Here is a 14,496-nt window from a genome sequence, read left to right on the forward strand (position 1 = left end):
TGTAGCTGTTTATTTTTGTATGTATGAATTTTCCATACAGTATCTCCCTTCCCTGACACAGTAACAGATGAGTTATCATCTAGGTCAGCGGTGGGCCACATACTTCCAGTGGCCTTTTACTGTATGTCGTGGACTCCATAAAGCTCATATGCATGTAGATAATTGTAGGAGGACCAGTACAACTTTTAAGAATCCTATTAATCAGTTTCTGCAACTTATTACCAACGTACTTTCGGAATATGAAAATTCCTAAAAAAGTGATCAGCAATCTAAAGGACTAAAGGTTCCCAACACTTGAAAATAACAGATTTGCAGTGCTATTTGGGCAGCACCTGCAGCTGTGTAGGTATTGTGTAACACAAATATCAATTTGGTGTTAGTGTGCAGTAAAGACCCCAATATGGCCCCTACTAATTACCATTTACCACCTGTATGGTCATTCATTTGGCCAGCTGGCTGGGGAACCTGTGGTGGGTAACAAACTGCACCATATTTGGGTTGTGGCACTAAATTGCTCCCCCTGTGGTGAGCTCCGATTCGCTGCCATAGATGACCAAGCACCTCCCCTCCAAGCGGTGGCTGCACTGTGTCATAGACCAAAAAAAGGCAATTAACATGAAGACTGGTATAAGTTCTGCTCAAAAGATATGCAGCCTCACTGGCCGTCTGTTTCCCACTACTTACCTAACGGGAACTTTCCTCCTGGTCAGGAGAACCACAGGTGACCTTCTAGAACCCCAGTTAGATACCATGGCCTAGGAGCTAAAAGATCATTTATCATAAATGTAGTAATTAATTACTTGACTACAGTGGCAGAGCAATCTGTTCTACTGGTGTAAATTCCAGTGCGCAGCAATCCCGGCAAATGTCTACTTCCATAAATCTAGAATAAACACAATAAAGAGAACTAGACAAGAACGCAATCTCCTAACAACTGATTTCCTCTGCACTGAGTAGCGGCATTTGAATAAGTCTTGTATGTGCATGTGTTAGAACATCGAGTATATATAATACAGACACCCACATACATTACCCATGTGGGGTATATCCTCTTGTAACTAAGATGCCCAAGGGAGTATGTTCTCTTTATACAGGAATGACGCTATGCTACATATGTATATTATCAAAATCCTTATTTACTAACCGCACAGAGAGCAGCAGATGTGTCTTGTGCGTTTCCCTCTTATTAGCTCATAATTGGGACACTTGGACGCCATGCAGACCTTTCATCTTGTGTCTGTCACATGGAAAGGATTAGGTGCAATGTAGAGTTCCAGCACTTTGTTGGGTTCTATATGTAGGATCCCTGTACAGTTACATCATTATTGTGGCTCAACACGTGGTAATAAATCTGTCTTGCATTTGTTAGGTGGCGCAGAAAGTAATTTACTGAGCCTCTGCGGTCATGTGCCACTTCCTAAACAGATCTCCTAAGGCAGGCATTCCCAACCTCAGTCTTCAAGGCACACTAGCAGTGCAGGTTTTTGTGATTATCCAGACTTCAGCACAGATGGTTAAACCAAAATAACTGAGGTACTAATTAAGTCACCTGTGCTAAAGATGGATATCACGAACACCTAGACTGTTGGAGTGTGTTTTGAGAACCGAGGATTGGAATGCCTGTCTTAAAGCATAGCTGTATTGCACATGCATTTAATTCACGGAACCCTCCTTTAGCCTCTTGTTCTGTTTATGTCCTGCTGTAGCTTTGACCCAATCATTGCTTCTCTGTCAGTCTGTGTTTTATACCACGGCCTTTACAGTATCTGAGCAGAGTTGTTTTGATTATAGAAGCTCTTGTACAGGGCACAAAGGGGGAGATGTATCAAACCTTCTAAAGAGAGGTAGAGAAGTTGCCCATAGTAACCAGTAAGCCCCTACTTTAGCGGTCATTTATCAAATACATTTTATAAAATTATAGCTATAAGATGATTCGCTACTGTGGGCAACTTCTCCACCTGTTCTCTTTATCAGGTTTGATACATCTCCCCCAAGTTGCTTTGTGAATGCTACAGTGTCCAATGTATAGATCTAATCTACAAAGGTAATGAAAATAAGTAAAGATGTATTGTAAAGGCCTATATTAAACCCACAAGGGTACAATAGTAAAGCAATATATTTCAGAAAGTTGCAGCCTGGCACCTACAATTGGTATCTGGATGATAGATCTACACTGTCTAGTTAGACAGTAAATAGGGTCAACACCATATGGGTGACATGCATTAGGTCGACAGATTCAAAAGATCAACATGACATTGGTCGACACAAATGATGTTTAAGTTTTTGGAATTTTTCCATGTTTTCCCAACATTTGCTTGATTTTCTATCCACGTGTACTACTTTTGGGAGTACTAACTTGGCCCAAGTGTGGTGAGCAAAGCAAGCCTGCAAGGATCTACGTTTGTACTGATGGTGGTCACAGAACATGAAAAATACAAGAGGCGGCAAAAACAAACTAACGTGTCACGTCGACCGTTCCACCATGTTGCCCGTAACCACTGTTCTTTTCTCTGTCGACCTTTTGACCCTGTCAACCTAATGCGTGTCGACCTACTGACTGTTTATCGAGACCAGTGGTTGCCAGACTCTGTCCTCAAGGACTCCTAATGGTGCAGGTTTTAAGTATATCCATGCTTGGCCACAGGTGACTTAATTAGTACCTCAGGCACTTTGATTTAACTACCTGAGCTATGTATATTTTTAAAATGTGGACCATTAGAGGTGCTTGAGGACAGAGGGGCAGATATATTAAGCCTGGAGAAATGATAAAGCAGTGATAACTGGAAGGTGATAACCAATCCGCTCCCAACTGTCATTTTTCAAACCCGTAATGATTGGCTGGTGCTTTATCACCTTCCACTTATCACTGCTTTATCACTATTCCAAGCTTAATACATCTGCCCCGGAGTTTGAGGACCAGTGATCTAGACAGTGGAGCTCTTCTAAACCACGCACACACACCCCTACACTTAACTAAAGCCCAGTTGTTGGATAGTGGATTTCAAACTGTAGAAGAGACAGTTGTCATGTTTTTGCTAAAGGGGGAGATTTATCAAAGCTTGGAGAAAGATAAAGTGGCGAGAGAAACTAGTAACCAGTCAGCTTCTAACTGTCATTTTAAAAACATGGCTTAAAAAAAACAAAACCATAATGTGATTGGTTGGTACCTTCTCTCTACACTTTATCCTTCTTCAATTTTTGCTAAGTCTCCCCCAAAGTGGCCTGTGTTTGAAAGGGATGGGAGGGGGGGGGGGGGGGGGCTTCAGTCACCAGTGAGTCGAAGTGTCATTTCAATTTCATTCTCCAGGTTGGCCCTATGTCATTTGATGTGATCGGAAGTCACTGTGCCTGCTGCAGAAGAAGCCAGTGACAGGTTAAATCCTAATGGTTGCTGGTACTTTCTACCCATGTGACTGATTGTTTTGGAAGCTGTAAAACTTGAGTTTAAAGTGACTTCCCTGTGGTCTTAGACCCTTAATAACCACACTTCTCGGTTGTTTGTATTCCTCACCAGCGCCCCACGCTGAAAGCGTAATGATAGGGCAGAGGTTTCTAATCCGACCACAGCACGAGGCACGGCCCTCAAGTCAAGAAGAGTGCTGAAAGTAAGGTTTCTTTATTCCAGCACCTCTCCAAGTGTAATGGGTTCTCTCCCGGCGTCCCTGCACTGTTCCTGCCATTGTTCTGGTCACTGGGTGTTCAGTATCTGCTGCAGAACTCTCTGTCACACTTCACATTGCTCTTCTGGAATAACTTTGTGTGGCTAGCCCCACGGTGATAGTGATTAACTCTACAGAAACATGGGCGTAGATTAAAGTGGATGTATCTGACCCTTTTCTTTTTCTTTCTTTTTTTACACAAAGAATGGTTTTATTTCATTGGTTTACAGGACTCTGTTTAAGAACGATCATTATTACCGGTGGTATATTTTATTTAGTATCATAGTGATAATAACAAACATGCCAACATAACTTACCTCTACCGCAGCGTCCTTCTCCTCATCAGCGTTCTCCGCTGTGTTGCTGTCAGACCAGCGAAGCAGGCTGGCTGCGCATGTGTATTACGCTATCTCCGGCAGGGACTTTGCAAATCCCGAAAAGCTAAGCTGAAGCCGGAAAGGCTTTTGCTTGGGTCCTTATTTCCAGCAGTGGGGACGTTATCACTAACGCCATCTATAGATGGCATTAGCGGTGCAGTCACAAACAACAGTAAGCGATTGCTAAATACAGAACAAAGCTCCTAAACCCATTAGTGAGTGCCAAAAGGTTTATGGTTCGTTCTTAAATAGAGCCTACAGGGTTTTAAAAGGAGCGGAGCTCTTCTGTGCGAGCTGTGGAACATTTTCTAATCTCATTTGCATACATTGCCACTGACATTGGGGTACAGCTGGAGGAGGGTACATAACACATTAAGGGGGAGAATTATCAAACCTTCTAAAGAGGACACGTTGCCCATATCACCCAGTTTCTAGCTGTTATAAAGTGATAGCTATAAGCTGTCCTCTTTGAAGGTTTTGATACATCTCCCCCTAAATAGCTAAACATAAACATATCTAGAACAAACTAGCATCTAGCTTGGCTTTGACTTTCTGTTATTTACGGTTTAAATATTACAGGTGTAGTCTAGATTATAGATCTAGAGTCTAGATAAGATTGAGCGGGATATAGTTATGTGACCGGCGGGGTCACATTACCTCCCCCTACATCCCGCCCCCTCACAATCCCGATGGTCGGCATGCCGACCTGCAGAGACTATTCCCACTCATGGGTGTCACCCATAGAGTGGGAATAGAAACCCCCCCAGCATTCTGCAGTCGGCATCCCGATACACACATCTGACTGGGCATCTGTGGCACTAGAAACGTGATGCATATTTACTGTTGCCCATAGCAACCAGCCATCTAACTGCTTTCATCTGTCTAAGTAGCACTGGACCATGCAAGCTGACTGATGATTGGTCACTGAACATATCTGCATGGTTGTTGAACAAAAGCTTCAAGTAAAATATTTGCATAATATCACACACGCACATTGACATACTGTACACAAAGTATATTAATTGTATGTTAGCACATATGCTACTAATTGTGTACAATGTATAGCAAACTATGCTTACCCACAAGTGTCCATCTGTGAAATCATAAAAAAAAAAAAAACAAGTTGGACATCCTTTTATTAGAACTGCTTCCAGAAACTGGTCTCGCTTGTTATTTCAGGACTCTCAAACTGTCATAGAAGCCTTTAAATCTGGGTTTGAGCCTCCCGGAGATATTGACTTTGAGGATTTCACTCAGTCAATAAAACGTACAGTATCTGACACAAGCCTCACCAACACCAGGTCTGAGGGGAAAACGGATCCCAAAGTTCCTGGCAAGTCTCGTGGCAAACTGTGGCCTTTCATCAAGAAAAATAAGGTACCGATTTCCAGTGCTAATAAGGATTGTTATTGCTTAATCCCCCCAAAAAAAAGTTTTGCTTTAACTGTATTCACTTTTTTTTCTTCAAAAGATTGAGTTATTTCAGCTTTTATAATTTTTGTTATTTTATTTTTGTTATATATATGTTATTATATATTATATATATATATATATATATATATATATATATCAGTTGTAATGCATTTAGCTATTTAATTTATATACCACTTGATTAATCACCTTTCATTTACATACTGCATGCTAACAGCTGTCACTTCAGGCCACTGTTTATACCAATGGTTATAAACAATCCATACTTCTGAGTAAACTTTATTATCAAACCTTCTATTTGGTGATTAATGCTTGGACTGCTGCAATAATACAATACACTAGCGATTACTCCTTCAACCCTGATTTCCTCGCTCTGGAATAATTCCTTGCACCGTGGTTTCTGAGGTACGGTATAGGTAAAATTCTGGTCTTTCCACTAAAATATTTAAAATGTGGTCTCAACTTGTGCGCAGTCTGTTGGTACACACTGCACAATTTGGATTCAGGTCTGAAGGAGTAAGTACTTTGATAATTAAAGTGGAATTGTCACTTATTCACAGTGAGTGATTAGTCTGAATATTGGTTCAGTCAACAAATGTTCGCATTTCCTCAGTGGTGTCATTGTTACCTGGTGAATTTAATAGGCTGGGCTTTGGTTCAGCCCACAAAATGGCTGTCTATTTGTGACAAGTCCACTCATAGCTATGGTGTTCTTGGCTTCCTGGGATACCCTTGCTTTGTGCCCTAATAAATGAATGAACCAGAATTACGGGTTGACTGAATCACCACATTGAATTTCCGATTTATTTTGTGCTTGTTCACTTTACTTATCAAGTGTGGATAATTTTCATTTCCTGCAGTGCATGCTGGTACTCATCATTCACTTGCCTTCAGGTTTAGACACAAACATGATGTAATATGATGGGGATTCTATAGGGCTGTTCATGTTGTTACTAAAGTAGAATTCATGAATAATTCCATGTCCTACTTTGGTGCTCTGCAAGCTGTCCAATGATTAGGGAGGTGGTGGGGTGCAATGGTGTACTGTTCCTATCTCATATGGCCTTGTCTCTAGTACGTGGAATAGGTGACTGTCTGCCTGGCAGCTTATCCTAGAGGTTACCATCACCAAAATAACCTCCCGTCCCCAAAAGCGGATTCAAAATGGTGTATTAAATCACAGTGGAGGGCATGTATAGAAAGGCATGTATACAAACACAAATTGTAATGTTTCAAGGTGTTAAAAGCTGACGGAACATTCCGGATACAAATTTTGTAATAAAATCATATAACAAATGATCGTATTTTATACCAAAGAAGCAGTGAAATTATTTGTTATAGACCCATTAAACATGACATACAAGTTCTTTTGATACAAAATGGCTTCCTATTATATAGTGCTATTACTACAAGCGTCATTGTGCAATATTCGTAATCCCATGCCATTTTGGCCTCTTTCACACCATGTAACCCACTTTATTATCCCTTACCGGGGTTTAATGTAACAGATCTTAGCGGATCATTAGTCAAGCACATTATTTGTGTGCGTGAGTGCATATATATGTGAGGGAGCCAGAAGGGAAGGTGTTTCAGGCAATCCTTAGTTATTGCGGATGGCTTTTTTTTTTTACCCTACATAACCATGACCGTTCATGGTGTCTTCTAAATGGAACTTAAGCTGAGGAAATCTGTCCTGACCCATTGATCGTTATCTGTATGTAACATCAAAATAATTATCCTGTGCGATTTCCTCAGGGGTTTCTTTGCTATTCGTTCCATTTGGAATACAAGAGGAGACTATATTGTGGAGAAATCCTTAACTGGTTGATAGCAGAGAACAATAGATTGAAGGAAGATAGATACATAACAAAGTGGTATAAAACAAGCCACCACATTTATCACTGGAGAAAAAGTGGCAACATGGACCGCAAAGCCAAAAGAAACCATTTGCCTGACATAAAGGCACTATTAATGCCACTGTAATACGGTATAGCTGGCTGTGTGATGGCTCGGTCTGTATGCCAGGCTTAGTGACTGCATGGTCACTGCGTAGACCAGAAGTGTGGTTTGTGGGAGATAAGGGAGAGGTCGTCCTCTACCCCTGCTTTGGGCGTCATATGAGAGGCAGGGAGGAGGTTGGTGGGTGCTGCTAGTGGTTTGCATGGCAAGGGTTGGCATGGCTTCTCTTCCTTCCCTCAGATGGCTCATCAAGCATCTACTAAACTGAATATTTCACTCATCCTCTCCTAACATTATCCAGCTTCCTACTTTTCTGCCCATGGGCATCACATATGGATACTCAAGTCTTTTATCAGATTAATTTATTTTATTTTTATTCGCTTATGTTGCTTTTTTATATAATTTGGTTTGGAATAAATGTTGTTTAATCCTTATTTCGATTTTTTTTTCTCCTATATCTTTTAATTTGTTTTATATTCTATCACTACTCCTTTTCTTATACATAGCTTATGTCCCTTTTAACATCCCCTCATCAGCCCCCTCCTCCTCCCCCTGCCTCTGCCTCAACCTGTGCTGTTCCCAACGGCCCCCAGTCTCCCAAGCAGCAAAAGGAACCCCTCTCCCATCGCTTCAACGACTTCATGACCTCCAAACCCAAAATCCACTGCTTCCGAAGTTTAAAGCGCGGGGTAAGTCGTGCTCTGGTTTTCTTGCTCTCGCTGTTCGTATTGCGTTGTACCCTTGTTGCACGAACAGTTTATATACAAAGCTTCTTTTTCCCTGTCATTTTGTGAACCTTTATTTTGTGTCCATAACATTCATGACTGTTGAAAGCTCATCACCGTAGCCACTGGCTAGCTGATTATGTGGGGAGTTGGCCTATGTGATGCTCTACATGACGCTAACAGACAGTTAAGACAGCGATATCATGGGCTGAACCAGTACCCATGGGGATGCGGCCTCACAACTGGAATTCAGTGGCATCACCAAGCTACTGGATGCCAGTGAATTGATGGGCTGATAATGGTTTAGCCCACAAAATGGCTGGCTGTAGCTTTAGTGGTGAACCACATGTTTTAATGGGTCTGAAATTTGTTTATTTTTAAATGAAAGGTCTTCAAACAGCAAGCGTCTTATAATTTGAGTATCGCTTCATGATATCAACTCATGTTGAATAAAAGAACAGACTCGCCCTGTCTCTGCTTCTGTTCTGGATTTGGTTCAAGGCAGCAAGGGTTAAAAATGATCCGTCTTTCTATCTATCAAAAGCATTGGTTTGTTGTATGAATCTTTTTGTGTGCCCACCCCTCACCGAATAATTATTTATGGGGGTAGCGGCATCCATGAGCATAATGTGAATATACTGTCTCTTGTAGCTGTACTTAATTTACATTGTTTGTCCAATATCCAGAATTTTTTAAGAAGCAAGAGCATGCGGGTTCTATGCAAGGCATTTGGGCATTTAGGATTTTTTGAGCTTGCCCTGTACAGATGCGTCCTCATACATCCAGCCTCAATACGCCACGCAACATAAGATGCCTTTTGTGAGTGAGCCGGCAGGTCCCATGTAGCTCTGCTAACGTTGGGCGTCTTTTTTTTTTCCAGCTTAGTCGCAGCGCAATTTGACTAGGATGAACGAGTAGTCTGCTCTGCTTAATTTGATATATGACCCTTGTATATTGTGTGCTACTGAGTCTGAATATGGAGCAGAACAGAACTTGTATTGGAAAAAAAGCTGTGGCTGCTACATTGTAGCACTTTGTGTACAGATTCAGAGACTTGGTCGCACACAGATATACAAGGGTCACAAGTCAATGGGCACAGTCTCCTCTTGCATCCTAGTCACATCACATTGGCGCATTTTCAGCCAAGAAAGATGCACAAGAGATTCCCGACGCTAGAAGATTCTCGCGCGAACTGGCGTGCCAAGAGGGACTGTTTTGCGTAATTGCAGCAAAGATGAATGAGGACGTATCTGTGCATGTTCAGGGTAGGAGTGTGGGGGCCCTGACAGCAGATGGGATGGCATAGCTGGGTCCCCCTAATTTCTGCACTCCATAGCCATGGCACCCTGCCCCCCGACACAACTGTGTACTTCAGGAGAACCCTCCTTTGCCAATGCTGCGTTGTGTCTCATCCAGGCATTGACAACTAACAAAAAGAGGGATTAATTGTTCATTTCTAGCATAAGTGCTAACTGGACAGAACCGTGAGTCCCTCTACACAATCAGCTTACGGTTTCCCATTTGCAAGGACCGGTAAATTGCATGAGGTATGGCCTATTGTTGCTAAGATTACGCAACTGGAGCATTTGAGAGCAGTCATCTGATAACCATTTGTCCACTATATCGATTTGTATATTATCATTCGTGGACATCTCATGTTTTGGGGCCACACAGGTGGTAATGTCTGGAACTAATAACCAAAATGGGGATTCACTGCCCAAATGCAGCGCCCCTGAGGAACGGAACAGCATCACGACCCCACCACAAATTTTTGCCTGATGATGGACTGTTATGTTCTTGATAACAAAATGGAGATGGCTCTAAATTTGCATTGTTCCAGATTGGCTAAGAGGTATTTCAGTGCCACAGTTCTATTGAACTGCAGCTAGGTTCTGGCATTGGGCCCCTATAGTTCCGCTACAAGATAGCCAGACCTGTGTGCTATCGGATTGGCATGGGAACGCTCGTAACAGCAGCACGTCATGACTGTGACATTGCTCATTTTACCTGACACCTCTATAGGAGAACACATATTGGGCCACCGAAAGCATCTGCAGTGTGCGCAGCTGAATTTTATTGTGATGCTCTTTAATATCTGTTATTACTTCTTAAGACACTGCTGTATGTCAGCAAGCGTTTACCTGACTGGTGGCAAGCATAGTGTGCCTCTGTTGCAGCAATGCATTCTGGGAAATAAATCGAGGCTATAATCTAGTCATGCAGGAATTTCTTTACATTTTATGAACCGAATCCACAACAAAGCACTTCTCTAGGGACAATGACATGTCTGATGGTAAAAATATAGGTCACAATTCTGGCTGTAGTATGTCCTTACCAGCAAGTAATTCTATTTTTCTGGTGATTAATTGGGCGTTCTCCATCTCCCTGCACAGCGTCTAAGAGGCACATATAATAAAGAGAAGCATACGGAGGGAAAAGCACTTTAGCAGTGACAGAGTTTTCCAGTAAAAGCATCGTGCCTCTTGTGTGCCAGCTTCGGTGTTACTGAAAAGGTTATTCGTCTGTAAATGATGACTGGAACAGCACAGAGCTGATTTTACATTGCCCTGTAAAGGCTTTGAAAGACAAACTCATTATAAAAGCCGTAGGCACCCTGCAGCACCCCAAGCTACCGTTTAACTGCAAGTCTTAGCATTCTAATGGCTGGTAGGGCATGCTGGGAATTGTAGTTAGTGTTAGACGTCCACCACAGTTGTCTGTGTCTGCAGTATGTGTTTGCTCCATACCCATACACCGTATAAGCAGCCTGTCGATCCATTAGGAACTAATGACATCACTGAGGCACAAAGCAATGGTTCTAGTTGTCATTCGTGTTGGTTCAGCCACGAAAAGGCTCCCTCCTCTGCAGGCAATAGACTACAGTCCCTATATAAGTCTCATATAACAGGAATGCCAGGCACAGTTCCAGTTTTCATTTTAACAACCTGTTCTTTTGTTTTCTTGCTGACTCACCAGCAGACTCAGTCTGTGTATTTTCACAAAGGGATGATGAAGAGGACTATAGGGAAACCCACTTGTGCCTTTGAGGCTAGGGACTATGTTGTAAGTTTCTCTGTGATAGACTGGCAACCGGCTTCTGCCCTCACTAACACCAGATGACAAGAGCAGTACGCACCATTGTGTCCAGCGCAGCTCATAGCCTCTCCCTGTGATGTCATTGGGAAGAGGGAAGAGACCAACAAGTCATTGGTGAGGAGATGAGCTGATTATTATTTCTCTATCGTCCTAAGTGGATGCTGGGGTTCCTGAAAGGACCATGGGGAATAGCGGCTCCGCAGGAGACAGGGCACAAAAAAGTAAAGCTTTACTAGGTCAGGTGGTGTGCACTGGCTCCTCCCCCTATGACCCTCCTCCAGACTCCAGTTAGATTTTGTGCCCGAACGAGAAGGGTGCAATCTAGGTGGCTCTCCTAAAGAGCTGCTTAGAGAAAGTTTAGTTTAGGTTTTTTTTTCTTTACAGTGAGTCCTGCTGGCAACAGGATCACTGCAACGTGGGACTTAGGGGGAAAGTAGTAAACTCACCTGCATGCAGAGTGGATTTGCTGCTTGGCTACTGGACACCATTAGCTCCAGAGGGATCGAACACAGGCCCAGCCGTGGAGTCCGGTCCCGGAGCCGCGCCGCCGACCCCCTTGCAGATGCTGAAGCGTGAAGAGGTCCGGAAACCGGCGGCTGAAGACTCCTCAGTCTTCATAAGGTAGCGCACAGCACTGCAGCTGTGCGCCATTTTCCTCTCAGCACACTTCACTGGGCAGTCACTGAGGGTGCAGAGCGCTGGGGGGGGGCGCTCTGAGAGGCAAATATAAACCTTATACAAGGCTAAAAATACCTCACATATAGCCCATAGGGGCTATATGGAGATATTTAACCCCTGCCTGACTGGAAAAATAGCGGGAGAAGAACCCGCCGAAAAAGGGGCGGGGCCTATCTCCTCAGCACACGGCGCCATTTTCTGTCACAGCTCCGCTGGTCAGAACGGCTCCCAGGTCTCTCCCCTGCACTGCACTACAGAAACAGGGTAAAACAGAGAGGGGGGGCACATTAATGGCTATATATATATATATTAAAGCAGCTATAAGGGAGCACTTAATATAAGGATATCCCTTGTATATATAGCGCTTTGTGGTGTGTGCTGGCAGACTCTCCCTCTGTCTCCCCAAAAGGGCTAGTGGGTCCTGTCTTCATTAGAGCATTCCCTGTGAGTTTGCGGTGTGTGTCGGTACGTGGTGTCGACATGTATGAGGACGATATTGGTGTGGAGGCGGAGCAATTGCCAAATATGCAGATGTCACCCCCCAGGGGGTCGACACCAGAATGGATGCCTTTATTTGTGGAATTACGTGATGGTTTATCTTCCCTTAAACAGTCAGTTGAGGACATGAGGCGGCCGGACAATCAATTAATGCCTGTCCAGGCGCCTCAAACACCGTCAGGGGCTGTAAAACGCCCTTTGCCTCAGTCGGTCGACACAGACCCAGACACGGGCACTGATTCCAGTGACGACGGTAGAAATTCAAACGTATTTTCCAGTAGGGCCACACGTTATATGATTTTGGCAATGAAGGAGACGTTACATTTAGCTGATACTACAGATACCGTAAAACAGGGTATTATGTATGGTGTGAAAAAACTACAAACAGTTTTTCCTGAATCAGAAGAATTAAATGACGTGTGTGATGAAGCGTGGGTTGCTCCTGATAAAAAGTTGATAATTTCAAAAAAGTTATTGGCATTATACCCTTTCCCGCCAGAGGTTAGGGCGCGCTGGGAAACACCCCCTAAGGTGGACAAGGCGCTCACACGCTTATCCAAACAAGTGGCGTTACCCTCTCCTGAGACGGCCGCACTTAAGGATCCATCAGATAGAAAGATGGAAGTTATTCAAAAGAATATATACACACATGCAGGTGTTATACTACGACCAGCTATAGCAACTGCCTGGATGTGCAGTGCTGGAGTAGTTTGGTCAGAATCCCTGATTGAAAATATTGATACCCTAGATAGGGACAATGTTTTACTGTCGTTAGAACAAATAAAGGATGCATTTATCTATATGCGTGATGCACAGAGGGATATTTGCACACTGGCATCTCGGGTGAGTGCTATGTCCATTTCAGCCAGAAGAGCCTTATGGACACGACAGTGGACAGGCGATGCGGATTCAAAACGTCACATGGAGGTTTTGCCGTATAAAGGGGAGGAGTTATTTGGAGTTGGTCTATCAGACTTGGTGGCCACGGCTACTGCCGGGAAATCCACTTTTTTACCTCAAGTCACTCCCCAACAGAGAAAGGCACCGACCTTTCAACCGCAGCCTTTTCGCTCCTACAAAAATAAGAGAGCAAAGGGCTTGTCGTACCTGCCACGAGGCAGAGGAAGAGGGAAGAGACACCAACAGGCAGCTCCTTCCCAGGAACAGAAGCCCTCCCCGGCTCCTGCAAAAACCTCAGCATGACGCTGGGGCCTCTCAAGCGGACTCGGGGACAGTGGGGGGCCGTCTCAAAAATTACAGCGCGCAGTGGGCTCACTCGCAGGTAGACCCCTGGATCCTGCAGATAATATCTCAGGGGTACAGGTTGGAATTAGAGACGGATCCTCCTCATCGTTTCCTGAAGTCTGCCTTACCAACCGTCTCTTCCGAAAGGGAGAGGGTGTTGGAAGCCATTCACAAGCTGTACGCTCAGCAGGTGATAGTCAAAGTACCCCTATTACAACAAGGAAAGGGGTATTATTCCACTCTATTTGTGGTACCGAAGCCGGATGGCTCGGTAAGGCCTATTCTAAATCTGAAGTCCTTGAACCTCTACATAAAAAAGTTCAAGTTCAAGATGGAGTCACTCAGAGCAGTGATAGCGAACCTGGAAGAAGGGGACTTTATGGTATCCTTGGACATCAAGGATGCGTATCTACACGTTCCGATTTACCCCGCACACCAGGGGTACCTCAGGTTCATTGTTCAAAACTGTCACTATCAGTTTCAGACGCTGCCGTTCGGATTGTCCACGGCGCCTCGGGTCTTTACCAAGGTAATGGCCGAGATGATGATTCTTCTTCGAAGAAAAGGCGTATTAGTTATCCCATACTTGGACGATCTCCTAATAAGGGCAAGGTCCAGAGAACAGCTGGAGACAGCTTTAGCACTATCTCAAGAGGTGCTAAGACAACACGGGTGGATTCTGAATATTCCAAAATCCCATTTAATCCCGACAACTCGTCTGCTGTTCCTAGGAATGATTCTGGACACGGTTCAGAAAAAGGTTTTCCTTCCAGAGGAAAAAGCCAAGGAGTTATCCGATCTGGTCAGGAACCTCCTAAAACCAGGAAA

The 14,496-nt window shown here is 43.7% G+C and overlaps 1 protein-coding gene across 16 annotated transcripts in view; it reads left to right on the plus strand.

Annotated features, from left to right (window-relative positions):
• The window catches only part of FNBP1 (formin binding protein 1), a 390,370-nt gene that overhangs the window by 318,936 nt on the left and 56,938 nt on the right, over positions 1 to 14,496 (plus strand). For 9 of the 16 annotated variants that reach the window (XM_063936685.1, XM_063936686.1, XM_063936688.1 and 6 more), the window contains 2 exons: positions 5,216 to 5,413; positions 7,933 to 8,115. In XM_063936685.1, the coding sequence (XP_063792755.1) occupies positions 5,216 to 5,413; positions 7,933 to 8,115 (381 nt within the window). The remainder of the gene's footprint in view (positions 1 to 5,215; positions 5,414 to 7,932; positions 8,116 to 14,496) is intronic. The other 7 variants (XM_063936693.1, XM_063936694.1, XM_063936695.1 and 4 more) reach the window with 2 other exon arrangements.

Source organism: Pseudophryne corroboree, chromosome 8 (genome assembly GCF_028390025.1).
Source record: "Pseudophryne corroboree isolate aPseCor3 chromosome 8, aPseCor3.hap2, whole genome shotgun sequence".
Lineage (NCBI taxonomy): Eukaryota > Metazoa > Chordata > Amphibia > Anura > Myobatrachidae > Pseudophryne > Pseudophryne corroboree.